We start from the raw sequence: 27,634 nt of genomic DNA, 5'->3' as shown, positions 1-27,634 counted from the left end.
ACAGACATCCGAAGCGGCAGCACCACCTCAGCCCGGGCCGCTGAAGCCCCGCAAGTAGCGCCGTTTCCCCCGGTTCCTCTCCTCATGACTCACGCAGGCATAAATCGGTATCTTGGAGGCATTTTTACACGTGTAATTTTATTAGGCATCACATGTCTAGCTTTAGCATCTTTCCCCAGACATATTGATTTTTTTTTTTATTGTAAGAAAAAAATGATTGTGTTCATTTTTGCAGACAGTTACAGTAGTAATTTAGTTTTAATCCATTTTAATCAATACCTACCTTAGTCATAGAAAAGTATTTCCAAATGATTGCTAGACAATACTAATTAAAGCTGGTATTTCTTTTCCTCAGTCTTTTGACCTTTCATATTGAGTGATTTTATCCTAATAGGTAAAATAAAAGTTATTGTGTATGACCGACATATGTTTTGGGATGAGCAGGATTAAATTATCCACGCCATCATCACCTCCATCATTTCCCGTGCAACGTGTCTGTATTTTCCACTGCTTTGGAAGACATTGTTCCCTTCTGGTCGTCAAATCTGCAGAAATTCCACATCCCATTTTATCAGTGGATCGAAAAATTTGCCAGAGCGTTTGGAGATTTGTCACGAGTGCCATTCTGTGTGACATGCTCTTGACGCGTAGCGTCCATTTTCCATCGTTGACGTTCATAAACTCTGACTTTCCTCTGAACCGTCCCTTGTGGAAAGCAACTCTGTGAAAAAAGATGGTCTCCATCTCGCTCTGAGATGTTTCCACCGACTTTCCCAGGTGGTTTCTTGCTCCTGTCAGTCTCCTCTTGTTGATTTGCGACAACACTGGGGCTTCCCAAATATGACTCGCATCTCGGCTCCTGATGTGTGCCTGCATAAGGTACTTGCACATCAAAGGTGACGTGAGGAAATATTAGGGGCCCGGGGGCCATGCTTTCACCGCAAGAAGGTGCAGTTTCCTCTGCGGCTTTTTGAGGGGAGGAAGTGAACAAATTGAGTCTGCATGGCCGTTTACGTAAGATAGATCTTTGCTTTGACCTGTGGGAGTCACTCAAACAAGTCTTGTCTTCCCTGTGAAGCAGAGGAGCAGACTGAGGGCTCGAAGTGACTTGAAAAGTAAAAGGTTCCTTGGGGCAGTCATCAGGCTGGTGCTTCTCCTCAATATTTTCGGCGGCTCTGACATTGAGTCCCCCAAATGGTCCAGTGTCAAGTTCAACAGAAGAAGGACTGCACAAAAAAAGAGCAGAAAGTTTTGAAAACTTCAAATATATTGAAACTGTTTGGGCAGAATCCAGTACCGACTGAAATGCAAAACATTGAAGGAATGCTACCTTTTCATCAATGTGTTGAAACGGGTGCAGTCGAGGGGAGATACCACTTGGTTCAACACTTTGTAAGCATTGCTTTTGGAGAAAGCCTGGTGACGTTCACTTCGCAGGTGCTGGATGAAATAAAGCACAAATGAGTTCTATTTTAGGGTTATGGTTAGAAGAAGGTTGACAGATATTAAAGTGGGTGTCATGGATACGGTTGAGGCAAGGCTTGAGGATAACGTTAGAATGAAAGTCGATGCCCAGGGGCCAATTTTATGATGTAATTTACACTTCTTTTTTTTTTTTTTTCTTGAGATAATCACTTATGAGTAGTGAAACTCGGTAAGGGTACCAGAAAATACGCAGAGACTTCAGACAGAATTTTCAAAATTAGCGTAGATTGAACTTGGTCAAATTCTCATGACAGTTCAGAGAGGTCTGAATATTTGATCCAAAATGGCTTTGCGTAGTAGATGTTACGGGAAATACATTCCTTGCAACTTGTCAGAATGAAAGTGAAAGTGGGGGGGGGAAAAAAGGAAAGAAACAACAACAGCTTATTCAGTTTAATCTTGGACGATCTAATAAATGGACATAATAAAAACATCATAAATGGGTCCTTAAAGTAAGCTTTGAATGAATACATACTCCATGGTGTAAAGTGACATCATTCACACATGACTCTTTAACCACCACTTTTCGACTGTGTGGATTTGTTGTTTGTTGTGTGCTACTTTGTGTCTTTTTGATATCAACAAATACACACACAGTATAGACACAAATGCTGGTATCCTTCTAGTAAAGAAGATGAAAACACACAATGAATACTTGATTGTTTTATGTTGTTGTCTTAATTAACTGCGGTTCACTACTTTTTACACTTGCATTGCAGTCACAGCCTTCATCATATTAATTCTGACATGTGAACGTTTTTTTAAACAGAACTGGTCGTGATTGAGATGCGAGACTTACTGTCATCAAGTTTCCATATTTGGCCATGCAGCACTCGCAGTAGCCGCCAACGTTCTTGTCATTGTTCTTTCGACCTGCAGCTTGTCCTTCACACGCTGAAACCTTAGCACTTATAGGGGATAAATGACAAAAAAACATTAGGATCGAGTGATTCATCAATTTTACTTGATTTGCACTTCCAAACTAAGAGGAGCTAAGGAGCTAATTTAGAAAAGCACAGTCAGTAATGCGACTATGCGACTTTTCAGACCCCTCTAACAGACAACACCTGGAAGTTGATTGATGAAAGGAAAGTGGCCAAGATAAAAAGAGAACAAAAGAGGAGGCTCCGGAGCTGGAGGATGGAAGACGAGGAGTACAGGCGCTTGGACAGGGCAGTGAAGAAGAGTTGCAGGAAGGATAAAAGACAGTGGCTAGAAGAGAAAGCAAGAGAGGCACAGGAAGCAGCCGAGAACAACAACACGACGACCCTATACAAGATCGTGCGGGAGCTAACCAACTCCAGGAGCAGCTCTAGCGTGCCAATCAGGAGCAAGGATGGCAGGACACTTCTAAGCGACGAGGAGCAAGAAGCAAGATGGCTGGAACACTTCAGGGAGGTTCTCAACCAACCAATGCCTCCCGTGCTCTTCAATTTCGATCAAGAGACACCAGCTCCAGCTCTAAATATTACATCGAAAGAGATATCCGAGACTGAGGTTGCCAGAGCAATCAAGGGCCTTAAGAACAACAAGGCACCGGGACTCGATGAGGTAGCTGCCGAGATGTTGAAACACGGCCAAGACGCTGTTGTGGAGAGCCTTACCCACCTGTTCAACCTGATTTGGCATGCTGAAGAGGTTCCTGCCGACTGGAGACGTGGGGTCATTGTCACGCTTCCTAAGAAGGGAAACCTCGCAGACTGCAATAACTGGCGGGGCATTACACTGCTGTCAATCCCCAGCAAGGTATTCTGCAGTGTCCTGCTACATCGCCTTAAAGATGAAGTGGATAACATCTTGAGGGAAGAGCAAGCCGGTTTCAGGAAAGGAAGGTCTTGCGCCGAACAGATCTTTACCCTTCGAAACATCATAGAGCAGTGCCAAGAACTTCAGACACCACTCATGATCAACTATATCGATTTCAAGAAAGCCTTCGACAGCATCCACCGGGAGTCACTGTGGCAGATCGTCCAGCTGTATGGTGTACCCCTCAAGTACATCAACATCTTCAGGTCATTGTACCACAACTCAACCTGTTGTGTCAAAACCAACAGTGGCACAACTGATGATTTTGACATTGTCACTGGTGTAAGACAGGGTTGCATTCTGTCACCCCTACTCTTCATCATCATAATTGACTTTGTGATGAGGAAGTCCATCACAGGGGAAGAAGTTGGTATCAAGTGGGGAGGGAGCAGACTAGCTGACCTGGAATTTGCAGATGATTTGGCTCTGTTAAGTCACACCCAGCCCGCACTCCAGGAGTTGACCAACAATCTGCATGAGCACGGAGTTAAGGTCGGTTTACGAATTAGCCAGGAAAAGACCAAGGCCATGGCCGTCGGACAGCACCAACACCTTCAACCACTCACTCTACACCAACATGACATAGAGTACATTGACAGCTTCACATATCTTGGGAGTAACATCTCAAATACAGGTGGTGTGGAGAAAGACGTCAACAGTAGACTTGGTAAAGCTGCGGGAGTGTTCCAACGCCTCCGCAACATCTGGTCATCGAAAGCCATCACTACGACCACCAAGCTACGCCTCTATATGTCAGTGGTTATCCCAACAGCGATTTACGCCTGTGAGACATGGATGAAGACAGCCAACATAACCAACAAGTTAGATGTCTTTCATCGGCGTTGCCTGAGATCCATCCTGAGGATCTCATGGAGAGACCACATCACCAACGAGGAGGTGATGAAGAGGGCAGGAGTGGCTGAACTGTCAGACATTGTCTCTGAAAGGAGAAGGAAAATGATCGGCCACGTACTCCGGCTGCCAAGAGAGAGACCGGCAAGTGTGGCCATGGACTGGATGCCAGAGGGTGGAAAGAGGAAGAGAGGTAGGCCAAAGAAGACGTGGAGACAGACTGCCAAAGAAGACCTCAGTGAGATGGGTGTCAGCTGGCATGGAGCAAGAAAGGTCGCCAGTGACCGGAACAAATGGAGGAGGCTCGTCGCCCAATGTTCCAAATAGGAGCGGGCGGAACTAACTAACTAACTAACTGGTGACTATTTTTTAAAAAGGGCAGTCACCGGCACTTTTATTGCCGTGAAGAAATAAATGATGATGTAGCAGAAAATCAGAGAAGAGAAGGTTTATTTTTCAAGAATTTTGAAGCCAAAATGTCCTACAGTTCTGGAATGACTCATATGCATATGTATTAGGGCTGCACAACATTGTAATGTGATAACATGCACCAAAAAACAAAACAAAACGCATTTTCATTATCATTGAAAGGAATTTCAAAACTTGACACTCCATAAAAGGATCATATCGCCACAACAACTATATTTTTTGTCATCCTCATTTAAAAATCAAAACAAGTCGCCATACCTGTTCTCCCGCTGTTTAGCCCCTGCAGGCTTTTTAGCATCAACCAAGAAGGGACAATGAGGAGCGAGCGTCTTCAGGTTCAACTCGGGCATGCTTGTCATAGTGACGTATATTGGACGGTAATGTCTGGGGAGAAAAGGCCAAGTGGCCACCACGTTTCAAATGTGCATTTTAAAGGGAAACAGTGAAGTGGATGCTCGACTTGACTTTCTCGAACCTGCTTGAATCTTCAACCTTGATGAAAGGTTTACGGATCCGCCCTTTTGAGTACATATTTACACAAGTCAAAGGAGTGGTCAAAATAATACAGCAACCGCGCGTCATTCACCTTTGGATTTTTGACAAGGGAATTCTGCTATCGATGCGTCTTTGGCCTACAATACATTAAGAAAAGTTGGGAAAGAAAACCTTTATTTGCCTCACAATGGAGAAAGTGAACGCAAGAACAAATGCTAAAATATTAAACGTATAAAAGTTGATCTGAACAGTGTTACGAAGTGTTGATTGCGTAAACTTACAGGTGGTTTGGCTGCCGTCAGTTTCGGACACTGGCTTGCAACGGTCTTTTTTTTCATCTCAATATACACCAGCACATCTGCACATGAAGCACAAATCTAACAGCTCATGCACAGCACAAAAGCACACTCGGACAATATTACAGTGGGAGCTCCAAAGTCAAATGGCCCAAAAGTGGAACAATTTGAAATCCAACCAAAATTCCCAGGAGGAACTTTGGAGGTTCCACCACAAAATGTATGCAATACACCTGTACATATTTATAAATGATCTGTAATGCAAACACACCGTCAATGTAGAAGATTTTTACACCCCACTCCAGAGCCTTTGACAGAATTTTGTTGGTCTGCAAAATGTCCTAAAAACAAAGTTTTGCTCAGCAAAGTAAAGCACAAGACGATAAGAATGTTATTTAAATGCAGAGGGCCAACAAACCTTTTCTTTCACAGCTTTTTCTACGAAAGACCTTCGATGCCTTATGCCAAACTACGAATTGAAAAAATAATAATAATAAAAAAACAGAAGAAAAAAAATTGGTGAAGCGCAGCGAAGTGAGCTTAATGGATGAGTTAATAAAAACTATATCAGCGCTAAAGAAGCAATCCAAGAGAGCTCACCGTTTCTGCTTGACCCTGAGACCTTCTCTTGGTGTTGTCGCTACCGCAGCCTGTTTGGGGTGGATTTGAGTCTGGGCGAAGTGAAATCTGTCCGGATTGCAGGCCAGGGAGTCGAGAGTCTTGTCTCAGGGATTGCATGTATTTAATTTCCCTTTTGTTGGATACAAGATACTTGATGTCTTTGCTGAAGAACTTGTCAACACTCTGGGAAGACAACAAGGAAAAACATCCAATTGTTAGATTTCATGAATGGTCACATATTCATGGCACAACCTGTTATTTTATTTGTTGAGGGTATATAAAGAGATGTCAATTTAATCAGCGGCACTTATTTATTCAAGTTACACAACAACGATGTGTGGGTACTCAGTTTACAATATATGCCAGTTAGAAACCCATATAATTTGTCCAGGGCATGATTATTTCCAAGGCTCGTTTATATTTTTAAAATATTGTAATTATGACATTTCAAGGTTTAAGAATACACAAAAAGAGACACTTGTTTTTCATTCTTCTCGATTTAAGGTCAAGAACTAGAAGAACCTCTGTTATTATGACTTAGTGTAGGTTAGTGATAGTATGACACATTCCGATTTAGGTACAAATTTCACCACATCGCTCCCATAGGAAAGGAAATCCTTGGTAAACCGAGCACCACCTGAATCCAGACACTTACAGTATTTCAAGGCCAAAAATTCAGCATTGCACCTAATGCTACAATCGAGATATATTGCAATGCAGTAAAGTCTTGCTTGAGGACCCACCCCTCCGAGGTTTTTTATATCTCTCTCCAACAACTCTGCTGTTTTGTTGGACGGCAGGTCAAGATAGAAGACTTTCCCAGATAAAGGCTTCAACTGTGCCAGACGGGACTTGACTGGCGACTTCTTCTCACCACGTTTGCCAGCTTTTCCTAGGAAGACAACACAGTGGCAAGGTGAAGTGAGGTGAGCGTTCAAATCTCGCAAATCCACCACAGGTGATTTTTTGAAAAAACTATTCGTCCAAAGTAATGGCTGTAATGGGAGGAGCAATTCAGTTACGATAATAATATAATAATAATACCTTTCCAGTCAGCTCCAGTTTGTCTGTGGGTGTCCTGCGCCTTCATTTTATTCTCTTTAGGAGAACAAGTTGCACATGTTCGCCCTCTGTACGTCCACATACCGGAGCCACCGTCTTAATTTGACAGCTGGCCGTGTTTGTACACAAAATGGGGAAGTTTACAACTGGGAGGGTAAACACTCATAGCAGTCGTTAAACTACATTACGAACCGTAACTGAATCCATGCGACTGGGGGAGGGAGAACGTGTACGTGTGATAACGAACTCGCCGTTACGACAGTCTACTTCGTGCCGAGTAGATTCTGCGTGACTAATATTTGGCGGAAATTAAGTCACTTAGCTGCGGTGTTTCGACATTTACGTAGTGTGACACCTACCATTGGCATATGTAATTGTCTGGCTAATTTAAGTTAAGGAAATTTTCACGTCGGCGTTTTAACAGCACTTTCATTTCCCGCTTAACAATGTCATGTAGCAACAGGCAAGTTGCCATGTCGAAAAATTCGGTGCCTCGTGATCACTTTTAAAAACATTCGGTTTTAGCTTAATTTACTTTTTTTTTTAGCATCGCGTGTTTTTCTTTTACGTCTTCTTGTAGATAAATGACTATCGCCTCATTCGTCCAATATTTCCATCTGGTGTCTCCAATGTACTGAGTAATGTTGCGTTTGACGTAAACGAAATCTGGCAACAACGAAAATAGGTATATTGGTGGTACTATTCGAATGTGATGTTTCGACATTTAAAATAAAATAAAACATTTAAAAATCTTTTTTAATCAAAGACATGCCAACGAGCAACAATTACGATCCGTAAAGGTATGAGCGCTGTGGATGCAATTGTGCTTCGCGTTGCATTTTAGTTTCAATTTCGCGAATGTGCGAAAGGAAAACTAATGTTATAAAACGTTTCGTCATGTAATGTTGTGACTACCAGACCAGTAAGGTTGAACACGTGTTTGGACAAAATCTCTTTTTGGAACCTGTAGGATAGCCCTGTTTGCCACAGAGGGATGTTTATTTTAACGCAAACAAGGCTTTGTTGAAAGTGGTCCGGCAGGTAGGAACTTCTTGTTATTAGCTTCAGTTAGCCACGGGTAATTACCGATACTTAAAAAATAAATAGTTCCATTACGTATTAAGGTTATGGGACCACAGCACCTTATGAATTTAAAATTCTATCTTCAACGTCATCTCCTGCGTTGTGTGTTCAAGGAAACATGAGTGGTCAACGTCCCTCTGCTACGGCCAAAGATAACGGCATTACGCCAATCCAACAGATGATGGCGTCCTGCTCCGGAGCATTGCTCACTTCTCTGTTTGGTGAGGCTGTCCATTAACGCCTTGCGCTGTGTTGTCTTGTCTTTGCTATTAATAAAAAAACACCTTCCTTACTGGAGACTCACTACTTTGCATTCGACTTAAGTGGTATTTACCTTTGGGTAGTGTGGAATTTTGTGGTCAGCGCATGGTTGACACCATAATTAGGCGAATAATACGTGAAAAAATACACTTCTTAAATTAACTAGGAGGGTGGAAGGATTGAAAGAAGCAAGGGAGGAATGACAAATAACCTCATGCCTGTTCTGGGGTTTTTTTTCCGTGCAAAGGGATCTTGTGCATAAAAAATACCATTCAAGGATAGCACAAAACTACTGAACAGCAAAACATTAATTGCAAGAGCTGTTTTATGCATTTTCCCCACGAAAATCACCTCACTCAAAATTGTAATCTTATTCAGGTACTATGTTTGTCCTGTATGGTTTTCAAAATTGTAAAATTATTCATCTGACTCACAGTATAAAGCAGCATAAGACCAGGTATAAGTGCTTATAAGTGATGTCTGCCACCTAGTGGTTAATGGTGACATTGCAACCTAAACAAGCGGAATATGTTCATATTTTTGCCACCCAAAAGTGTTTTGGAATATATATATATATATATATATCGGGGAGGGGGCGTTGAATTAAATGAGTGGGAACACTTGGGAGTGTGGGCGTGGTCCTCACGTAGCCCACATAATGCTAGTTGACCCTCCCAGGTGTAGGAAATGGATGTGTGGATGTTGCATTTACACTCGCCATGATTTCCACAGTGACACCTTTAGATGTTGTGAAGATCAGACTTCAAGCACAGAAAAATCCTTTTCCAAAAGGTGAACTACATTTCGCCAAAGAATTATTTTTGTTTTTGTGTAACACGTCACCCTAATGTGCTAATGTGTTTTTCTCACAATGCTTAGGAAAATGCTTTGTCTATTGCAACGGCCTTATGGACCACATTTGCGTGTGTATGAACGGCAACAAGGCCTGGTATAAAGCGCCAGGACACTTCAATGGCACAGCGGTAAATACAAATCCCATTGTGACACATAAATGTCATGTTCAGATTGTAATCTTGTGTTTTGCGACAGGACGCATTCGTCAAGATCGTACGTACTGAAGGACTCCGGTCCTTATGGAGCGGTCTACCGCCGACCCTGTGAGCGAGAACCTCATCATTTATTCTCAGCGTCATGCACATCTCAGCCTATTGAGTGGATTCATATTTGTGGTATTTTTTTCTTGTCCGCTTCAGTATTATGGCCGTGCCAGCGACCGTTATCTACTTCACCAGTTATGACCAGCTGCGTGCACGACTGAAGGTCAAGATGGGCCAGCACGAGCAGTTCGCCCCTATGGTGTCGGGGGCTATCGCCAGAGGTTTGATTGGATACTTTTATTAATTACATTTATGATTATAACTTGGATTTATACAGAGCCTTTCAAATGAGCAAAGGATGGTTAGCAATAATAGAATTCTCAACAATACCCATTTTAATATAATATTGTCATGATCATTTACTGTAGTCCTGTTTCCCTATAGATTTGAATTTCATAACCGTACAACTCAATTGAAAAAAAGGTATATATTTTTTGAGGTGAAGTAAAAAATAAACAACGGAAATAAGTGTGCACGATGTACACCCTCACAACTGGGATTTGGTTGTGTTCAGAATGAACCAATCGCATTCGGGCTCATGTTAAATGGGAGTCAGCACACACATTTCACCACACTTTGAGGATATATTGTTCTGGTTCAGTGACACCAAGATTGAACGTCTTGGCCTAAACTCCAAAAGGTTTATCGGTCGTGAATACAACACTGTCACCAAAAATTCTACACCATACAACTTTGCAGTGGACTTTAGCGGTTCCACTGTATTTGTCATCCCGTAAATGCCTTCTCTACATCTACCAGTGGGCGCGGCCTCTGTGATCAGCCCGATCGAGCTTCTGCGCACCAAGTTGCAGTCAGAGAAATTGTCGTATCGGCAGCTTGGAACCTGCGTACGCAGGGCTGTGGGGGCGGAAGGTTGGCTGTCGCTGTGGCGAGGCCTGGGGCCCACGCTGCTCCGGGACGTGCCCTTCTCCGCCATGTACTGGTACAACTACGAGCGCGGCAAGCGGTGGCTGTGCCAGCGCTACGGCACCAAGGAGCCCACTTTTGCCATGACCTTCGTGTCCGGCGCCACGTCTGGAACGGTGAGTGCGATAGACAGAACCGTACGCGTGAAGCTCACTCATTTATCCTGTTTCCCGATGTGCTTGCAGCAGTGCAGTTAAATAAGACTTTAGTTGCTTTTTAACTCCTTATTAGTTACTTCACTGATGAATATTGGTTTCATAATGAAAAAGTAAGTACCGGTACTGTTCATGATCTGTGCTTGTTTTTCCATAAGAAATAATCCAAATTTTAATCGTCTGGATTTTTAAGGTGATGCATTTATGAATGTACAGAATTTTAATTTTAATAAAACATTTGAATTTATCGAGATGCGGTTGGATTTTATTTTTCATGGGGTTTTTTTTTTCAGATTGCGTCCATCCTAACGTTGCCGTTTGACGTGGTCAAAACGAGAAGGCAGGTGGAACTTGGGGAGCTGCAAGCAATGAATTGTAAATGTGGCCTCAATATAATGTTTTGCTTTTGAATGGGGAATCATAACCGATGTCACTCATCTAGTTGTTTCCGCGTCGACAGTATCGCACAAGGCCTCTTCCACCATCACTGTGATGAAGAAGGTTGTGACCCAGCATGGCATTAAAGGCTTGTTTGCAGGTTTGTATTCAATTTGGCCAATATTTTGTCATTCAAAACGTTGTATTCTTACCCGCTTTTCTCCTGGCCAGGTTTCTTACCTCGGGTCATCAAAGTGGCTCCGGCCTGCGCCATCATGATCAGCAGCTACGAGTTGGGGAAGGATTTTTTCCGTAAGCACAACCGGGATCGGGAACTTGGACCTCTGCACACCAGTGACACCTGAAATATGATGAATCTGCGCCTCCAACGCCAGGCTTGAAAAAGCAGAGCTGAGAAATTATTAAAAGTATATTCTGATAGTATTTATGATTTAATATTCCATGATGATTCAATCCTTTTTGCACAAGAAATGCAGTGAACTGCCGCTATTCATGGAGGTCAAGGGACCGAGCCTTGCTGTGAATAATTGCCCACCCCTGTCCAATTTCCTTTCTGATTTCATACAGATGCTACAACATGGTGGCAAAACACTCAAAACAGAGAGGATCATAAAGCATCAACACACTACTTTCAGTATTTACATTATCATGAATCATTGATACATAAACGACGACATTCGAGGAGATGAATTATTCAACACAAACAAACCACGCGCACATAAAACTCAGTCATAGTTTGAGCTAGCATACTGGCATTGCTGTAATAGCATATTAATGCAGACTGGCATGACGTCAATCACGGACAAACCCGTGTACACTAACACGTCACACAAGCGGGGTTAAGTCAGCAAATTCACCTTTTGAAATTTACGCATGATGTTAGGGACTACCAGCAAACTGTGACGATCAAGTAGACGGGCTATTGGTACCTGCTAGAACATCTCAAATGTAGAGAAAAAATAAATACTACCCAAGGTTCCACCAGATGGTACCAAAGCAAACGTTTTATTGCTGTAGCCAGGGCACAATAACAGCAAACGGAGATCTTTCCAATAGCGAAAATTCCAAAAGAGTGAGGATAGTTAAAAAAACAAAAAACAATTGCAAACGTGGAGTCGTGAATATGCAAGGGTTCACTGTATAATAAAATCAGTTTGTGAGTATCAGATTTATTTTCTTAAAACATTTGCCTGTGCCTGATATTTTGCCAGGGGCCCATCCCATTTTGACTACATGTGCACAAAATAGCGAATCCAAATCCATGTTTTAATTTTTTTTTTTTATTCTATAAGAAAATCTCTAGACTATTGAGAGCTCATGTTTCCATACCGGTGTTGTACTGGTTTGAGTAATCTCATCCCAAGGAGGACAAGATGTGTTGGAAGTAGAGTGGTGGATGTTGCACGTAGAAGTCAGAGCGCAGATGTAGCTCCATTTCCTGTTGCTAATGTTCCAATTGACATCTTCAAATAGCTAACTACAGCACCTCTGCCGGCATAGCCAAATTGTGCACAGAATTTTGCCTCAATTGCTTCAAGACGTGTCTAATGAACAACACAATTGTCATCGATAATGGTGCCCAACCTGATCTTTTTTTTTTTTTTACGACAGAGATGATAGTTGATTTAGCAAATGGCTTACTTCAGATTACAGTTGGAATTTGTCTCTCAGCCAGCGATCAGAGTATGCATTTAAATCCACAGAATAAGTGCATGAAAGTGCTTGAAAAAAATGTTTTTACTGTGAAATGTGTCAGTCTGATTTCTCCCCAAATAAAGTTTATTCAAAGTGAAGGATAAAAATCCGGGAAATATTTGTATGTGTGCAAGTGAACAATGGAATAAACTAAAAGCAAACAGCACAGTTAAGGTACACAGCCTGAATGCCAGACTTTCAATCACAATCACAACAAGCCAAATTGAATGACTGCATTGCAACCTAAATAAGTAAAGGGAAAACGTCGGATTAATCCGAGGGCGTCTTATCAATCATAGTGGTCATGACCTGAGAACGAAATACGGTACTGTGCACGCTAATGAAAACCAAGGCACAAAAACTCCTGAGAACCAAAGATGTTAAAACTGATACGGTAATAAATGAGAAAAGTGGACATACGATGATCCTCCAGAAACAATTGGTGACGACGACGAGCCCGACTTTTCCAATGTTGGCACGTGAAATAGGTCTTTCAATACAAACCATTCAAGGTACCGGTAAATTTATATCATGTCAGAGTGTGCTTCAGGCGGGTGAGCTCATTCCAACAGCATGTGAAAACACGTCAGTGTCGACACAATGAGAACATACATCTCTACAAAGAACAACGTAATAGCACGCAGAGAAGATGGCTGGCTTGAGTTGTAACCTTATGTGGGGGTGAAGCTTGGGCTGCTGACCTCAGCGGCGGGACTGGCCAGACATTCGTTAGACCTCAAACTGGCCAGAGACCTGAAACTGTTGACGGAGGTGAGAGAGCCGCACAGTCCTCTGAGGGATGGCGTCTGCTCTTTTCCTGCATTGCAAACCCATCGGAGAATGGGAAAATATGAACATTATTGTGAGCCGGGTAGCTGTCTGATTGTTTGAAAACAGTTCCATTGCTAATATTGTTTATATCGGACAGCACTACTGATTCGGAAGGCCCTGGGCAGATTACATTGACATGGTAACAACAACAACCAAAAAAAGGCTTAAAGATGATTGGACGGAAAAAAAAATCCCAAATGTGCAATGAAAGCAAGAGAGCCAAGAGAAAGACTATGAAATGAAGTGAACAGACGACTGGGAATAGAGAAATCCAATTTCATGTAATAAATGAGAATTGATTTTGTAAAAGTTATTCAGTGCTTCTGATAATGTTTCGGCCAGCATAGAAGGTCTTACTGGCAAGTTTTGTGATGTGTACCTGGACGGGGCCAGTGCGGCTTAGCCTCCAGCGTTAGCATGTGTGATGGTTCGAGGGACATCTGTGATAGGCTCATATCTGGAGGTAGATTGCGGAGACTCTTGCTGCATAACAAACAAAATATTGCGCAATATATCAGTCACTGAGAAAATTAAATGAAAATGCCAAACATTTATCAACTCTGATCTCTTTTCGCTGCTTTGAGCAACATAATTCTGCACTTTACGGCGAGCCTTATGGATAAAATATGGTTTCAAGTTCTGAAGTGGGACAAATTTCCACTTCTGGGACACTTGAGCTGTTCCATGGTAGGACATTTATCAATCATACAATACATGCAATGTTTTGAAAGTAGCAAACTGATTGCTCATAGTGAAACTGACCACTCTAAATGTTTGTAATTGCCTATAGATGCCACAAGATGGCAGCAAATCACTATTTTTGATGAAGCTCCGTCCATCGGTTCAATGGGACTGCTTGGCATAAAGATACCACCTAATGGTGCCAAAGTAATGTTTTCAGATTAGAGAAACACTCAACATAGGTGAGTTTTTTGGCACATGATGGGGATAGGCCCCCCCCCCCCAAAATCTGAGTGACTGCTGAACTGTGGTGTTTCACTGTGTACACTCAGTTTACGTTACTTTATTTTAATTTTGGTGTACAGTTTTTTTTTCTCATTATGGCGTATTTTGTTTGGATTTTAAAATCTGAAACAACAATACTATATTTTATAATTGTTCCATGTTTTGAAATTAGAACTACTCAGTCAACCAGCTTTGAAGGTTCCACAGTACAATATTAAACAATGATAAGAAACCATCAGGTTGGGCTGAATGATTTCTTTTTTTAATTGTTCAGCCCGCATCATAATCTAGTAATACAAAAATCCCTTGACATACTCCTCCCACTGTCCGGGGCTCTTCCTGTACAGCAGCGTATCCAAGGCAATGGCGTTGGCGTCCAAAGCGTCGGGAGACGGCCACTGATTGGTCAGGTGGGCTGTCAGCTGCTGTCGCGACCGCAAGTCATTGTTCTTCAACACGGTCCTGAACACATCAGACACAAATTATTCAACAAAGAAGTTCGACTTTGACTGACACCATGAATGCGGTGTTCATCCAATTGTAGTGCGCCGTATTTAGAGCTATTTTGCCCTCTGCTGCAGCTAAAATAAGGTAATCATAATTACAATGCACAGTAGTTGTACATAATTGTTTCGACCGGTATGTTGGAAAGTTGTATCCAATCCAATCCAACATACCGTTCGAAACAAGATTGCAGCCAAAAAAGGAATAGTTAAAAAAATTATGTCAAGTTTTAACTTTCAAATGTGTGTAGGCATCCTCATCACTTATAAAATTTGAAGTCACGGTCTACATCAGAATGTGCCAGCATTATTCTTAGATCGAGTAGGCTAAGCCTGTTAGTCTTTGACTTGCACACATCCTCCCTTGAGCCCTATTACATTACAACTAATGTGACTTCATGTGCATGTAATCACAGTGAGTTCGCTGCTTCAGCGCCACGAGTCGTGGCGCGTCTTTAATTGCGGGATTTAGAAGCCTACATTGAATTAGTTGTCACTCAAGAGAAGGACGTCTTTTTGATAAATCCGCAGTCTGAACTTGGAAATGTGGACGCTCACGCTTATGCACGCTTGCAAACACACACGTACGTACGCATGCACACCTGTGCGGTGTCTTAAATGGCAAACTGAAAGCAGACACCACATTACCAAGAGGCCTGTCCACCTCCACACACTCACAGTTGATCCTGCAGCTCCAAAATGATCAATTCCAGCTGCTCCTTCTCCAGCGAGTGTGACAGGTGTGTGTCCACGAGGCTCTGCTCAAGAGCTTTGTGGTGTGACGACGCCTCCGCCAGCTGCGTCTCGCGCAAACGCACAAGCTCCTCCAGGTAACACTGACACGAAAACAAGACGCAAGCAATTAGGCTTTACCTGCCCGTTACCGGTGAATCTAAAGTAAATGCAGGGAAAGGGACACTTTTTTTGTACCAAATTCTAACAACAAACAGTCAGGACTGAGTCATGCTTATGTTGTTTTGTTTTGGGGTTTTTTTTGGGGGGGGGGGGGTCTGCTATTGGCTACAAAATGCCATCTTGTGGCATCTTTCTTGGGGCCAAGGAATATGTTGAAATGAGTTGAGGAATTTCATTTCAACAAAAGTTGTGTTTTGTCGCCAATTATGAAACGTGTAAGGGGGTCAAAGTATTTTCAATTTTTTGCCAGGGGAAACACATTCTTAAAAAGTATTGTTTCCAGTCATTTCCTTCTCGCAACACTCGTAACAAAATGCCAAACTCCACAGACATACACCTTTCACGTATTTTTCTAATCGATGCTCAAACACACCTTCTGCTCCAACGCCATGCGATATTTCTGCTCAAAGCGCTTGCACTTGCTGACCAAGTTGCTCTGCTCGGTGAAGATGGAGGCAGCCGTGGCCATCTTGTCCGGAGTGCTGTGCTCGCTGCCGGTGCTGCCCAGGGTGCGCATCTCCTCCTCGTCGCTGCTGATGCTGTCGCCGCTGCAACAAAGGGAGCAATGCCCGCCACCCTGTCAGCAAACATCCAGCAACATTGCGCGCTGCCAACAACTCACGTACCTCTGAGTGAACTTCAAGTAAGGTGTGTAGTCAATGACCGAGGGGTCACCGATGTCTAGACCTTCGCCTTTCAGACAGAAGCTTGGGAGATGAGACAGGATGGGGGCGGGTTAGTATGCAACTAGTCTCTTGCCCTACTTAACCCCCTGACATGTGAATTTGGGCCTGTTTTACTGCCACTTCTCCTCCCACTTTCTTGTCTACAGTACTTTCTCATCATGTATAGGGCCTCTCTCAATTTAAAAAGCAGGGTAGACCTTTACAATCGGTAGGTGTGTAACCCCATTTAAGGCAACAGGTTGAGCAACCTAAAACCAGATTTTTTTTTTGTCCCTCTCATCTAATATATTTGACAGGACTAAAGATCTAAAGCAGAACAGCGTCAGTACCTGAAGTCGATGGTGTTGAGCCCAATGAGCGTGTCCGCCAGAAGCCCCGCCTCCTCTCCCAGTATGATCGCCCCATCCTCATAAAACCTCCTGCAGTCACGTTTGCTCACATTATTGCTGCTCATTTCTAACAGCATAAACTGAGCTGATTGCTTTGAGTGGTTGAAGTCTGTGGAACACCGATTGTCCGCACACAACATTAGGTATACTTGCACAACATGAGATCCAACACGAGAGCTGAATTATTATTTTTTTAATTTAATAACATTCAGAGAGCTGGGTCTACATGCGCTAAACTGTTGTCATAATTAAAAACAATTTGAAGACAATGCCTTTTTGACAGTGGTTATTTCTGTCAAAGCTGAGGGTTTTTTTTTTTTTTAACTCAGGCTTGATTGTGCAGGGTTACCTCATGTAGCATCCAGTGCATAATTGTGCACTGTGAGTGCGCAAGTTACACACGCAAACCTGGTAGTTCTATGGTCCCTCAGAGCGGATGAGATGTATTCAGACAGTCTTTTCTCCATTAGAACTACTCGGATCCAAGCTCGACCCTATTGAGATTAAAAAATAAATAAAATAAAGATAACATTAGATCATTATTTTATTCTTGGCAATTCCTTCCGAACACGTTTTTGCCAAAGGTCTGAATAATTAGTTTCACGCTTTACCAGTGGCCCGATGGCCACCATATGACTCGGGCCCCAACCAAAGTTCACTGATGCTGGTCCCACTGAGCCACCAGTACAAATATTAAAAACAAATGATCACAACAATTAGTTCTTGCATTTTAAAGATCTAATATTCATTATTTTGAGTTTAATCAACAGAACCGGCTCAATCATTTTTGTGCACTGCGTACACGCCGGCATTTTGGCCACAGAGTGTACACACTTTACACTATCTCATCCACAATATATGTCGTTTCCTTGTTGTGATAAAACGGTACATTTTGTGAAGTATTGTTTTAAATCTCAATATCTACAGACCGGTGTGTGGAGTTGATGGATATATATTTTTAAGCGGCTGCCTTGATCACCCACTGATGCTATATACTCGTGCATTTTGGACACTCAGACTTTATAAACGACTATCAACTTAATCCAATGATAGACCGACATTTATAATTATGAATTAAGTTAGCTATTGCTTGAAAGCGCATTATCTATTGTATGTGGAGAATGGAACGTTGGATATTTTTTCGGTGGGTGGTGTGATTGTCCGAACTTGCTCGCATTTTTTGCCACTGAGACAACATGCTACACGATTTCATCAAAAGGTAGGTCTACATATATAATTATGAATTTCATTAAATATTGTTTGAAACCAGAGCCAGTGCCGGTTCTGGCAGGCCAATATGACTGAGAGACGTCACCCGTGAGGTCAAACTCCAGAGAGTTGGCAAACTGGCATTGCATCTATTGCTTGTTTTATCGGGTGAAACTGGGTCGTGTTCCTAGCCAAGCATTCCTGGCTGATCTCTCTATTTGCTTCGAAGTGGATAATGCAAAGTAGGTGAAAAATGCCTTATTATGGGCCCTTTTGGGCTCAAATTTGAGTGTCACCTTAGCTTTGCTTGACCGCACATTCTCCATACTCTCAATGCTTCGAATGCAATTATGAGGGACTTTGCTGCTGGCGGCTTTGACAAAATCCCAGAAACTCTGAGGACTCTCGTAGCCAAACCACGTTGTCTGACCTGAGAGAAGAACATACAGGACGGGAATGTTTGTAGAAACGTGCTAACACTTTGTCAACTCATAATTTGCGTGTGTTATTATTATTACTATTTTAACCTTTCAGTCTATGGTTGAGGATATGCTCCAGGATGGACACAAAATTGACCAACTCTGCAGACGAGTCGTCCATGCTGTCAAAACAGGATCGGTCCAAGAGAGTCTTCACTGAAAACCTGAGGCAAAGTATGAACAAGGCATCAGAAATAACAGATTTTAACCAGTCACATAAACCTTCCTTTGAATGAAGATTCACACTTGGCTGTCATTGCCCATAGGTGTGAATGTGAGTGAGAATGCTTGTTGGTCACTCTTCTACGTCCCCCATGATTGACTGGCCTTCCGTGAGTAGTCTGTCTTTCTCCCAAAGTAAGATGACAAAGGTTCTGGCTCACCTGTGACCCTCATGAAGAAGAGCACTGTAGAAAATGGATACAAGCTGACTTTCCTCTCCCTAACACAGCTGGTATCTGTCCTCCCCAGTTGCAATGAGCCTACTCTGTCTAATCAGATTGCACCTAATTAGGCAGGGGGGAGAGTTAATGGACTTGGCTGCATTTCGTATGTGTGTTTGTGTGCATGGGTGCGTCTGTGTGCACCCAAGTTGTTTGTAGACCTTTTACAAATGATCTAACTCCCTCGCTTGTGCTCCATAGCAACAGTGTTTACAATGCACAAAAACACATTCACATCATTTAATTTCCACTGAGGCCACCAGCACATAAATAAAAATCATAAGTGACTACTTGCATGAAATTAGATGGAGTTTCCTTCTATGTGTATTATTGTTATACTACTCTTACATGCCGATAACCTGGATTAAAATGAGTGAAGTTGATATAGCATCGGTTAGTGGATGGCCAATAACATCCATGGCAGCTGTAACCTAACCAAGCTAATTTTAGGAAAGAGGCAGGGTACACACTGAAATGATCACAACGCACATGTACTCTAACCGTGATCTCTACAACACCAAAATGATTAATTCAAGAGATATTTATAAATCACCAATTGGTTACAGTACCACTTTCCAGTATGTGACAATTGGGCATGAGTAATTGTGCTTTGCTTCAGTTTTATTGGACTTTCTATTAAAGTTTTTAATACTTGCATTCACAACTGTTACTCATCATTCCCATTCCATATTCCATTTTACTTTGGGAGAAAAGTGGAATACACACTGGAATGGTTGTCAGCCAATCCCACACTCACAGTCATACCTACGGAAAGGAAGTCAAAGTACCCGGAGAAAACAACACATCTGGCATGAACATGCAATCGCCACACAGGAAGGCCAGAGCCGATTCGAACCGCAAGGCCAACATGATGTGTCAGAGGAAGTTGGTTTATTTCAACGCATTGAATGGGAGCGCTGCCACACAATGAAATATTAAACTGCATGCCTGGAAGCTTGAAACCCAAGATGTGTTTAGAGACATCACAATAGTTGTAATGGTGATGGAAGCAAGGTGTCAAGTTGAGGTGTCTTGATATTGCCACACGATGATGGTGGTGGTGATGATTACGAGGATGAGGCGAATGGTCATGATGGCTACCTACCGGCAAACGGTGAGTAGGTTCCTCCTTTCCACCGCCGCGCTCCTGTCCGCTGCCCGCTTGCGGCTTAAGTACAGCCCCGCGCCGAGGGACGCCATCTGCGGCACGAGGCCGGCCTGCCTGCCGCGGTCAGCCGAGGAGCGACATTAGTATTGACTTCGTCATAGTGCATGGATGGAAGGGGCTCTAGAACCGGAAGTAGAATCAAGTTAGACTCAACGGGGAACGACGCCGTTTCCAGTTAGTACTGTATTTTCGATATCCAAGCTCCGTGGGGTAAGTTGCGATTTCTCTATTTCCTCCAACCTGACAACACACCGTGAAAAGATTTTTGCACTCAGAACGAATAACTATCTTGTCTTCAGCGTTTGTGAATACAATTTCAATGAACATCGACGTTTTTCCTCCTCGTCGCTTTATTATGAAGAGCACAAATCTTTCACGTGAAAGCTACAGACATACTGTATTTGATGTAAATGAGATGCGCTCCTTATTTTAATAAGTATGACTGTGATTGGCAATCTTGTACCTACGGCCAATTCTGAGAATGCCTGAGCCGAGTTTTGAGTGTTTTGGTTTTTAATGCGGTTCAAACGATTGAAGACGATGAATAAGTAGTGCGACAACCGTTAGACGCTCATGTATCGTCTCACATAACAGAAATTATTAAAGGGACCGCAAAATGCACACTGAATGTTGTTAAGCCACCGAATAAAATTTAAGACCTCTATCATGCCAAAAGTTCCCGAGGTCCTTCATTTACAAGTTTCGGCGTAAGGGAGACGTAGCCTGAATTTGTACGTAAGTCGGAACAATACAGAAACGAAGTACTGTACGCATAGATAATCGCGCAGAAGGAGACGTGAATGACTATTTGTCCGTGGGTCAATTGAAACCCTCGATCGTCGCTGACTGATCGTGATTTAGATGCTGATTTTTTAAATTTGTTTCCAATACCTTACTTTTAACCTTGTAAGTTTGTTCCCTTATACTGTATTATGACGTATGCTGGCAACCAATTCAGTGTGTATCCCTCCTACTGCCGGAAGACAGCTGAGATAGGCTCCAGCACGCCCGCGACCGTCGTATGGATAAAATGCTTCAGAAAATGGATGGATGGATAGTTGGACTTTATCAAGGGGAGGGGAGGGGGGTAAACGACAGGTAGGGATGTAGATCATTTTCTCTACTAAAAAAGAACACCATTGTTCTTCCAATATATATTGGTGGCTGCTTGGGAAACAAACAAACCTTTTCATAACCCACCAATCGCGTTATTTTACTTGTAGATTTTTAGGCGCCTAGTTTTTCATAATAGACTAAGTTTGTGTAAAATTAATCATTCAGGAGATGGATGGCTGTATCCGCTGTAAATCTCTTAACAACCAACTTGGCCACTTGAATGCTGCCCCCTCCCGACCATGTGGGCCCTGTCAAATGTTATTTTTGATCTATGTTGCAGATAAGATACAGTAATGGTTATAATTTGGACACCATTTGATGTCATAAACTAAAGTCTCTCTCTCTCTCTCCCCATACATATATGAACATGATGGAGATTTGTCAAAGATACTTGTTGACTGTTCATCTTCTATGCTTTTTCACGAGACACCCTGTGCTCGAGACTCTCCCAGCAGTCTACACCCTAGACTGGTCGCTACTCAATTGCAGGCCTCATACTACATAAACAGCCATTCGCAGTAAATACTATTTTATAAAATAATGCAAAATATGTGTCTCCGTCGCCATCATTTTTGCAGTATGGAGTTGAAGTGTCAAAAGGTTACATGGCCACAAATTAAAATCCGTACCTTTGGCCATCATGTGGAGATTCTGTAGTTTTATAACCTTAGCCAAGAAGTTGTGCACATACACGTCCTTTGTTAGACACCACGCGCTTCTCCATTTTATCGCTTTTGATCCAACTTTACCTTTGTCCTTTGTGTTATGTAATCATTTGGACTTTATTGCTGCTGGTGAGCCATTAACATAGGATTAAAGTAGCCGGACAGGACATGGATGTACAAATGATCGTGTATGTCTTAAATAATTGGACTTTGGGGGAGAAAAATGGAATAGAATTAAATAGCATAGCAGCTTCATTGTAGTTATTCAGGGTAAACATCTAGCTGGTCTCTTCCATCACTTCCATCCACAATGGTGTACATTTCCAAATATTTAATGCCAAATAGTATAATTAAGACTACCAAATCTGCAAAAATATGATAGACAATGTCATTGAATAACAGCCGGAAAAGTCTGGGTGCTGAACCCTTTCAAAAAAAAAAAAGTTTGAGTGTTGAAAGACACATCCACCACGGTGCGACGCTCCGGATGTGGGCCGTTTATTGACTCAATTGGGTGAGGAGGCCAATATAAAATGTTTTAGAATGTTTAACAACATTAACAGTATACCACAACTTCATTCAAGTGGAGTTGAAAAACAAAAAAACACCATCATTGCAGAGCACAAACTTCACCACAGTTGAAGCCACACAACTCCTTTGAGTGATTCATGTGTCAATCTGGCTCTTGTCCAGGATTAAAATGGTGATTTGTATTTTTTTTATTTCTTTTTAATGTCCAGAGGGCAGCTGAGCAAGTGTGGTTATTGTTGTGCACAGGCAATACTGTACAGCCACGTGAGAGGGATGGACGAGGAAGGAAAAGGGGGCGTGGAAGGGGTGGTCATCCGTTAGCCGAGGTGTGAGTCCGTGTGCGTGTGAGCTCGCCATCTCTGTCAAACATTCGAGCGCTTGGCAAGGGTGTGGAAGGACGAGCGCAGCGCTGGAGAGGTGGATGTCTGTGTGTGATCACCCAGCCTGTCAAACATCAGTGCCCTTTGTGGAAGGACTACGGTGAAGGTCTGATGTTTACACTTTCATTCATTTCCACAATGGACTCATTTTACGAGCGACATAAGCAGATTGCGCACTTTCTTCCTCTGACAGGAGCCGGAGATGGCCGAAACGGATAAGTTGGAGAAGAATCTAAAAGACATTTATTTAAGGTCATATTTTGTGACTTATCGTTTGCTGAAGATAAATAGTTCATTGGGTTTACATTTGAAACAAGCGAAAAGAGCAATTCGATTGATGGTTTCCTATTTTATTTAGTGATCCTAAAGATGAGGCGGGGAAAGGTAAAAAGAAGAAAGAAAAAAAAGAAAAGCTACCCATGGTTGGTGCCATTCAACTGGTAAGTTGTGTGTCTCGGTTTCTTTATTATTCTTGGACAGCATGTCATCTTTAGTCTACTGTGAGCTCTGCCTTCTATAAGCCTTTTTCTTTTTTTTTTCTGTGCGGACAGTTCAGGTTTGCAGATTCTAAAGACATCGCGCTGCTGTTCTTCGGGACCGTGATGTCGATGGCCCACGGGGTTGTGTTGCCTCTTATGTTGGTTGTGTTTGGGGATATGACGGACAGCCTCGTATCAAATGCCGCATTAGGTTACCTCAACATCAGCAACCCCAGTGAGTTCCCAGAAACAGTTGCCCGCCTGACTGTAATGGCAGACTATTCCAACATTTTGTTTTATTTCTTTTTCAGATATCACCTTTCCAAACAGCACCATACAGGAAGACATGACCGGGTAAGTGGAAGATGAACCCTCCTAAATTCAATCGTATCATTTCTCAAAGTCTTTCCATCTCATTCCAGCTTTGCCATCTACTACTCCATCCTAGGCGCCGTTGTGGTGGTGGCGGCCTACATGCAGGTGGCTTTTTTTACACTGTCAGCCGGACGACAGGTCAAACGCATCCGAAAGTGCTTTTTCCACAGCATTATGCGACAGGACATCGGATGGTTCGATGTCAATGAGACAGGAGAGCTCAACACCCGTTTGACAGAGTTAGTAACACTCACTTGCCTCGCCCTGAGGTACACCTTCACAATAATGACATCCAATATTTTCTTTCTGACCGTGTCAACCAAAACTGATCGTTGACATGCTTTGGAGGGTGCCACTTAATTGATTTATTTTTGCTTTGTTACTTACTATTAAGCTTAGTGGAGTAAGCTAGTCTGAAATAAAACAGATGCCATTGTGACAGCGCTCTCAAGATAACCGATTGGCATTTGTATCTGCACGGACAGCGACGTCTATAAGATCCAAGAGGGGATTGGCGACAAGGTGGCTATGTTGATCCAGTCCGCCGCCACTTTCATCACGTCTGTTGTCATCGGTTTAAGCAAAGGATGGAAGCTCACTCTTGTCATCTTGGCCGTCAGCCCTTTGTTAGGTGTCATGGCTGGAATCTTCAGTAAGGTAAACTTCCCTTTTTTGTCCACCCTGTCCAAGCCTTCATCTTGAAAGCAAGCCTCTTATTGCTGAGCTCATACCGTCGGGCTCTCGCTAGGTGCTAGCATCATTCACTACGAGAGAACAGACTGCTTATGCCAAAGCGGGTGCTGTGGCAGAGGAGGTGCTTTCCGCCATCAGGACTGTGTTTGCCTTCAGTGGTCAACAGAGAGAGATTGAGAGGTTTGTGCAATTATCAGTTTTCATTAAACGGTCAGAGATGGGTAAAGCTCCATGCGAGTTTGTTGTTTTAATTCCACAAGTGGTAGGTGGAGCAAACATCTGCAGTTCATGTTATGTTAAGGCAGTGGCTTCGAATGTGCACCCCAAAAGTAATGCAATTGTGGAAAATGTGGAAGGAAGGCTCTTGTAGCCAAACAATGAAGCAAATTAGAGAATAGAATTTGGATCATCTGAAACCCCCCAAACCAGATTAGGATTTTCTAGTTGTTGACCACGACAAAGATTATGCGTCTGTATTTCAAGATTTCTTTTGTCAATGCTTTATCTCACAGGTATCATAAGAACTTGGAGGATGCCAAGAATGTGGGAATAAAAAAGGCGATCAGCTCAAACATCGCAATGGGCTTCACCTTCTTATTGATCTACTTGTCTTATGCTCTGGCCTTCTGGTATGGAAGCACGCTCATTTTGAGTGGGGAGTACTCCATCGGCATTGTGCTTACGGTGAGTCGAGTCACGAAGACCTCAAATGTCATTCCGAAGTCTGGACCTGACGAGAACTATTCGTGTCTTTAGGTTTTATTTGCAGTGCTCATCGGAGCGTTCGCCTTGGGGCAAACCTCACCTAACATCCAGTCCTTTTCCAGTGCCCGAGGAGCCGCTCACAAAGTTTACGGCATTATTGACAATGTAAGGAAATCTACATTTCCTCCTTCCTTCACATTCGGAGAGACCCGCATTTTCTGATGCCGGGCTGCTGTCAGTTTATATTAGTGCAAGCGCAAGTGTATTCTGGCGCGCCAGGATGTAGCTTTGATACAGCCAACAATCTGGAGGCGCTAATGAGCGGTTGGAATTTGCTCTAATTGGAGCACCCGCTGTTTGACTGCAGTTTTGTGTGATCGACAATGACTAAATCGACCTCTCGTCTGACTTCAGCATACAGTATTCACTCAAATTAGCGCGATCACCATTCAGCAAAGTAGCTTGTTTGTAACCAACACGCTTCAGACACTTGCTACATTCTTACACTTGCCAATTAACTAATGAATTTAACTCGGTGGCCAATTCATTTTGAACCATAAGGTAGTCTCTCTTCTCCTCAAAGAATGCTTCGAAACTGAAAACAACCTCCGACAACAATGAGCTTGTTTATGTGGACATATCCCGAGCAAAGCGGCGAGCTGTGCAAATAAACAGCAGCTTTGTTCAAAATTCTCAGTCCAACCTGCAGAGGAGACAGTCTTCCTCGCATTGTCTCTTTAGCCTTTGATAAGCACCAAACTTCCAACCGCAACGGAGCTCAAATCTAAATGAAACACTTGACTCCACAGATACCGAGCATTGACAGCTACTCAGAGAGCGGCTTCAAGCCTGACTCGATCAGTGGAAATATCGAGTTCAAGAACATCCACTTTAACTACCCCTCAAGGCCAGAAGTTAAAGTAAGCCTCCTCACTGTTCAACTTCATCCAACATCTAAACCCGGCTATATATTCGTAGTCCTTTCCATAATGGTCATCACTTGCAGGTATTAAACCGCATGTGCCTGAGTGTGAAGAGTGGGCAGACCATTGCCTTAGTGGGAAGCAGCGGCTGCGGTAAAAGCACCACCATCCAGCTGTTGCAGAGGTTCTACGATCCTCAGGAGGGATCCGTACGTACACATTTCTAAACCCTTTCACTGGAAAGATGGATCAAGTCGCATCAATGCAATTCCGTTGAATCATCAAAGCATCCAAGCCTCCTTTATTCGTTCAACACAATGAAGAACATTTAAGAATCCCATTGTTTCCCTCTTTGTAGGTATCTATTGACGGCCATGACATCCGTTCTCTCAATATTTGCTACTTGCGAAAGATGATTGGCGTGGTGAGTCAGGAGCCCGTCCTTTTTGCCACCACCATCGCTGAGAACATCCGATACGGCCGAACCGATGTGACGCAGAACGAGATTGAGCAAGCTGCCAAGGAGGCCAACGCTTACGACTTCATCATGAACTTTCCCGAAGTATGATTTTATTCATGACTTCACCTGAAAATCTCCTTCTTTTTCTTGTCAATGATGAGAGCGTTGTTATCGAGCAGAAGTTCGAGACGCTGGTTGGGGACCGAGGGACTCAGATGAGTGGAGGACAGAAGCAGAGAATTGCAATCGCTCGAGCGCTCGTACGTAACCCCAAAATCCTTCTGCTGGATGAAGCAACATCCGCCCTTGACGCCGAGAGCGAGACTGTCGTGCAGGCTGCGCTCGACAAGGTAAAAACTCACAGCGGGGGCATTGCTTGGGGTTTGTCACTCTGATACATTTTCTAATGTTTGGCTTTCAGGCTCCAATCAACCAATGTCATGTAAAACAAATTGCCATTTTGTAAACCGAATCAAAGAGGCATCAGGTGCTTGCTGCTGGAAAAGGATTGCATGGATGGATTCAATTAGGCTGCTCTATGTTACTAGTTGATGGAAAGATTTTCGCGGCCCAGCATGGAGGTCGAGGGTATATGGTTTAGTGGCCTGAGTATCTCATCTCTGCAAATGAGATTGCGTGTCATCTGCACCTTCACCGAATGAAGAGAATGGAATAATGGTGTTCCGACAGCTTTGACAGCTGCTCCTTGCCACCCAATTTGCATTATTATGAAAGTCTCAGAATAGAGCTCAGAGGTCCAGGGCGCATACAAGATGAACCGATGCGTCTCGCTGTTAACATTCATAAACTTCCCTTCAGATCATACCTTTCTGTCGTTTGTGCAGGTTAGGCTGGGTCGTACCACCTTAATTGTGGCCCATCGACTTTCAACAATCAGAAACGCTGATATCATCGCCGGCTTCCAAAATGGAACGGTTGTCGAGCTGGGGACTCATAACCAACTGATGGAAAAAAAAGGCGTATACCATACGCTCGTCACTACGCAGGTAACGCTAGCGCAAAAAAATAAATAA

General features: G+C 43.0%; 4 protein-coding genes across 6 annotated transcripts in view; 2 read left to right on the top strand and 2 right to left on the bottom strand.

Annotated features, from left to right (window-relative positions):
• Window positions 1–121: 121 nt before the first annotated feature.
• On the bottom strand, window positions 122–7,674 carry dbf4 (DBF4-CDC7 kinase regulatory subunit). The gene is given in 13 exon segments (XM_086113736.1): window positions 122–601; window positions 604–1,226; window positions 1,331–1,440; window positions 2,285–2,393; window positions 4,831–4,956; window positions 5,048–5,090; window positions 5,159–5,204; window positions 5,349–5,425; window positions 5,635–5,704; window positions 5,782–5,832; window positions 5,964–6,167; window positions 6,728–6,876; window positions 7,029–7,674. Coding segments are annotated over 13 exon segments (1,770 nt in total). The 5' UTR covers window positions 7,129–7,674; the 3' UTR covers window positions 122–539.
• On the top strand, window positions 6,789–11,887 carry slc25a40 (solute carrier family 25 member 40). 2 transcript variants are annotated; one of them, XM_086113742.1, is made up of 10 exons: window positions 7,934–8,087; window positions 8,243–8,350; window positions 9,123–9,182; window positions 9,270–9,373; window positions 9,441–9,508; window positions 9,605–9,729; window positions 10,268–10,551; window positions 10,884–10,965; window positions 11,051–11,128; window positions 11,200–11,887. In XM_086113742.1, exons 2-10 carry the CDS (start codon window positions 8,248–8,250, stop codon window positions 11,331–11,333), a joined length of 1,038 nt encoding a protein of 345 aa, XP_085969868.1. In that variant the 5' UTR covers window positions 7,934–8,087; window positions 8,243–8,247; the 3' UTR covers window positions 11,334–11,887. The 2 variants fall into 2 exon arrangements, with proteins under 2 accessions (XP_085969869.1, XP_085969868.1); XM_086113743.1 differs by lacking the exons at window positions 7,934–8,087; window positions 8,243–8,350 and adding an exon at window positions 6,789–6,910.
• Window positions 11,888–11,975: 88 nt separating this feature from the next.
• The window catches only part of rundc3b (RUN domain containing 3b), a 24,452-nt gene continuing 8,793 nt past the window's right edge, over window positions 11,976–27,634 (bottom strand). The window contains exons 3-13 of the mRNA XM_086113739.1: window positions 20,211–20,393; window positions 18,711–18,826; window positions 18,480–18,613; window positions 17,383–17,468; window positions 16,915–17,004; window positions 16,526–16,606; window positions 16,273–16,447; window positions 15,663–15,820; window positions 14,797–14,943; window positions 13,895–13,998; window positions 11,976–13,501 (exon numbers count right to left, since the gene is read on the bottom strand). Of these exons, the coding sequence (XP_085969865.1) occupies window positions 13,356–13,501; window positions 13,895–13,998; window positions 14,797–14,943; window positions 15,663–15,820; window positions 16,273–16,447; window positions 16,526–16,606; window positions 16,915–17,004; window positions 17,383–17,468; window positions 18,480–18,613; window positions 18,711–18,826; window positions 20,211–20,305 (1,332 nt within the window). The 5' untranslated portion in view covers window positions 20,306–20,393 and the 3' untranslated portion in view covers window positions 11,976–13,355. The remainder of the gene's footprint in view (window positions 13,502–13,894; window positions 13,999–14,796; window positions 14,944–15,662; window positions 15,821–16,272; window positions 16,448–16,525; window positions 16,607–16,914; window positions 17,005–17,382; window positions 17,469–18,479; window positions 18,614–18,710; window positions 18,827–20,210; window positions 20,394–27,634) is intronic.
• LOC147203804 (ATP-dependent translocase ABCB1-like) overlaps window positions 22,837–27,634 on the top strand; it is an 11,532-nt gene continuing 6,734 nt past the window's right edge. The window contains exons 1-15 of one of the 2 annotated variants that reach the window (XM_086113723.1): window positions 22,837–23,071; window positions 23,159–23,217; window positions 23,324–23,405; window positions 23,517–23,679; window positions 23,756–23,798; window positions 23,867–24,058; window positions 24,305–24,476; window positions 24,568–24,692; window positions 25,025–25,196; window positions 25,269–25,382; window positions 26,027–26,137; window positions 26,224–26,349; window positions 26,499–26,702; window positions 26,780–26,950; window positions 27,446–27,607. In XM_086113723.1, coding sequence (XP_085969849.1) covers window positions 23,168–23,217; window positions 23,324–23,405; window positions 23,517–23,679; window positions 23,756–23,798; window positions 23,867–24,058; window positions 24,305–24,476; window positions 24,568–24,692; window positions 25,025–25,196; window positions 25,269–25,382; window positions 26,027–26,137; window positions 26,224–26,349; window positions 26,499–26,702; window positions 26,780–26,950; window positions 27,446–27,607 — 1,887 coding nt within the window. In that variant the 5' untranslated portion in view covers window positions 22,837–23,071; window positions 23,159–23,167. Of the gene's footprint in view, window positions 23,072–23,158; window positions 23,218–23,323; window positions 23,406–23,516; window positions 23,680–23,755; window positions 23,799–23,866; window positions 24,059–24,304; window positions 24,477–24,567; window positions 24,693–25,024; window positions 25,197–25,268; window positions 25,383–26,026; window positions 26,138–26,223; window positions 26,350–26,498; window positions 26,703–26,779; window positions 26,951–27,445; window positions 27,608–27,634 lie in introns of those variants that run through there. The other variant, XM_086113724.1, reaches the window with a different exon arrangement.

This window comes from Hippocampus guttulatus, chromosome 6, assembly GCF_054856545.1.
Source record: "Hippocampus guttulatus isolate MCC_2025c chromosome 6, RoL_Hgut_1.0, whole genome shotgun sequence".
Lineage (NCBI taxonomy): Eukaryota > Metazoa > Chordata > Actinopteri > Syngnathiformes > Syngnathidae > Hippocampus > Hippocampus guttulatus.
Note: the sequence above shows the minus strand (reverse complement) of the source record. Positions and strands in the feature narration are given on the sequence as shown.